Source organism: Otolemur garnettii, unplaced genomic scaffold (genome assembly GCF_000181295.1).
Source record: "Otolemur garnettii isolate 467f Iridium unplaced genomic scaffold, OtoGar3 scaffold00116, whole genome shotgun sequence".
Classification (NCBI taxonomy): Eukaryota; Metazoa; Chordata; class Mammalia; order Primates; family Galagidae; genus Otolemur; species Otolemur garnettii.
Window position 1 is genome coordinate 3,415,675 of NW_003852511.1, and position 2,080 is coordinate 3,417,754.

At 46.0% G+C, this 2,080-nt stretch overlaps 1 protein-coding gene across 1 annotated transcript in view; it reads left to right on the top strand.

The window, feature by feature from the left end:
* Positions 1-788: 788 nt before the first annotated feature.
* Positions 789-2,080, top strand: part of LOC100953179 (cytochrome c oxidase assembly factor 6 homolog) — a 5,620-nt gene continuing 4,328 nt past the window's right edge. The window contains exon 1 of the mRNA XM_012809904.2: positions 789-1,015. Coding sequence (XP_012665358.1) covers positions 830-1,015 — 186 coding nt within the window. The 5' untranslated portion in view covers positions 789-829. The remainder of the gene's footprint in view (positions 1,016-2,080) is intronic.

A 2,080-nucleotide genomic window follows, 5' to 3' on the forward strand; every position in this document is an offset into this window, starting at 1 on the left:
CAGTAAGAGGCCGGCGGTTTGGTTGCCTGGATTCCTTTTTGCGGTTTGTAAAGTCCGCCTTTCTTGAGCTCGAAACCGCGAGGCGACCCTGCAGCGCCAGGACCCGGCCCCGCGCCGTCCTCCGCCTGTTGTGGGGCTGAGTGACCCTTCCCTGCCCACAGTGCCGAAGACCGGGCGGAAGGAGAGGTCGGCCGGCCGGGGAGTCTGGGCGGGGCGTGGGGAACGGGCCGGGACGTCCCTCTGTCTCCCGAGCCGCAGGTTCCTCTAGTGCAAACGGCGCGGCGCTCGGTCCTGCGCGGTGATCGTGTCCCGCGCACTTACTTGCACAGCGCCTTGGTTCGCACGGCAGCGTTGTAAAATGGGCACAGCTTTACCTGTGGGGAAGCGGGCCTGGAGCGAACCCTCGGGCTGCCCGACTCGGGGGCAGACTGTTCTAACCCGGGTTTTCTGAGACCTCGCTGCCGTTCCAGCGGGGATCAGATTACATAGCGCAGGAGATAGGCCAGAGCGAGTGTTCTTACGGTGTCTTTAGGGAACTGATAAGATTCAGTTGGCTCATAACTTGTAAGAGAAGGCGAGAATAGGGTACATGTTAAATCTACTAAGGGTAGAATATAAATATCTGAACAACTAAGAAAATGCGGTGAAGGCTACGTTAACCAGTTTAATGAAAGTATTTCAAAGTGTATATAAAACCACATTGTTCCCCATAATTACGTTAATGTACACAGCTATGATTAAATAAAAGAGTGAAAAAATAAAAAAGAAGGCGGGAATGATAGTTTTGTTTTATTTCTTGCCTCCCCCCCCCCATACTTGCTTATTGTTAATGTACAATGTTGTTTTGGCCGACAGCTTGACACCCCTAGGAATGGCAGCCCCATCTATGAAGGAGAGGCAGGTTTGCTGGGAAGCCCGGGATGAGTACTGGAAGTGTTTAGATGAGAACACAGAGGATGCTTCTCAATGTAAGAAGTTAAGAAGATCATTTGAATCAAGCTGTCCCCAACAGTGGGTAAGTAACACTCACTCTGATGTATCTCTGTACCCTGTTAAAATGCATTGAGCTTGCAGTGGTAGGCTAGGAAATGAAGCACTGTCTGGCATGACGATCAACAGTTTCTTTGGGGAGCAGAGAAAACCTTGTTTGGTAAACCAGGTTTGTTTTATATACTTACATCAGGCAGCTCTCTGGAGGATGTCAACTGACACATTAAAGATCATTCAAAAACACAAACATATGAACAATTACCAAAAAATTTCCAGCACACTTCACTGGTAGACTTCTCCAGGATCTTCTAAAGAAGTAGTATTTAATCTTGGGCAGGAGTTGGCAAATTTGTGAGCCTAGAGTTACTATCAGAAGTAAAGCTTTCCTGTTTGATCATGCAAAATCATATAAACTTATACCTAAATATAAAAAAAGGAGTTTGGTAAGTAGAAGAAAGAAAAGGTTCGTATGGTGGGTTCTGCATCTTTGACAGCTGTTCGTGCTCTGTGTTGCCTTTCCTTAGGATCAGAGGAGAATGAGAAAGGAGCTAACACTGAGGCCAGTAAGTGGTTCTATAGGCTAATCAGAGCTTGACACTTTATCAGTGCCCCTTAATGTGGGTGTTGTTACTCTAAATTTCAAGAGGAGGCAACTGATCCTCTGTGCGTTTAAATAACTCACAGCATTAATTACTCAGTTGAGTGCAGAGCTGTAATTCTAAGGCAGGCCCAAAAGGCCTCAAAGAGATTTGAACCTGGTTTGTGCATGTTTTTTCTCTCCTTCAGGCTGCTCCCAAGTATACCTTGTAGTTTGAGGACAGATCATTTTAGAAGTGAGGTGATTTTAGGGTTTTTACCTTTTCATATTTCAGATTTTTAAATGAGTAGTCTGGGGCTTTGAAGGAGACACAGGAAGGTGTGGTGGAGAGGAATACATTGAGTAGAAATTTCTTTAGGTGAACTCTTCATCTGTAAAATCAGCATGGTGCAACCTGTGTCATGGGATTATTATGAAGATAGATGTATCGTTAGATCCTCCTTTTGTGCTGCTCACACTTCAGTGGTAATCTTTCTATGGCTGTGGCTCTAA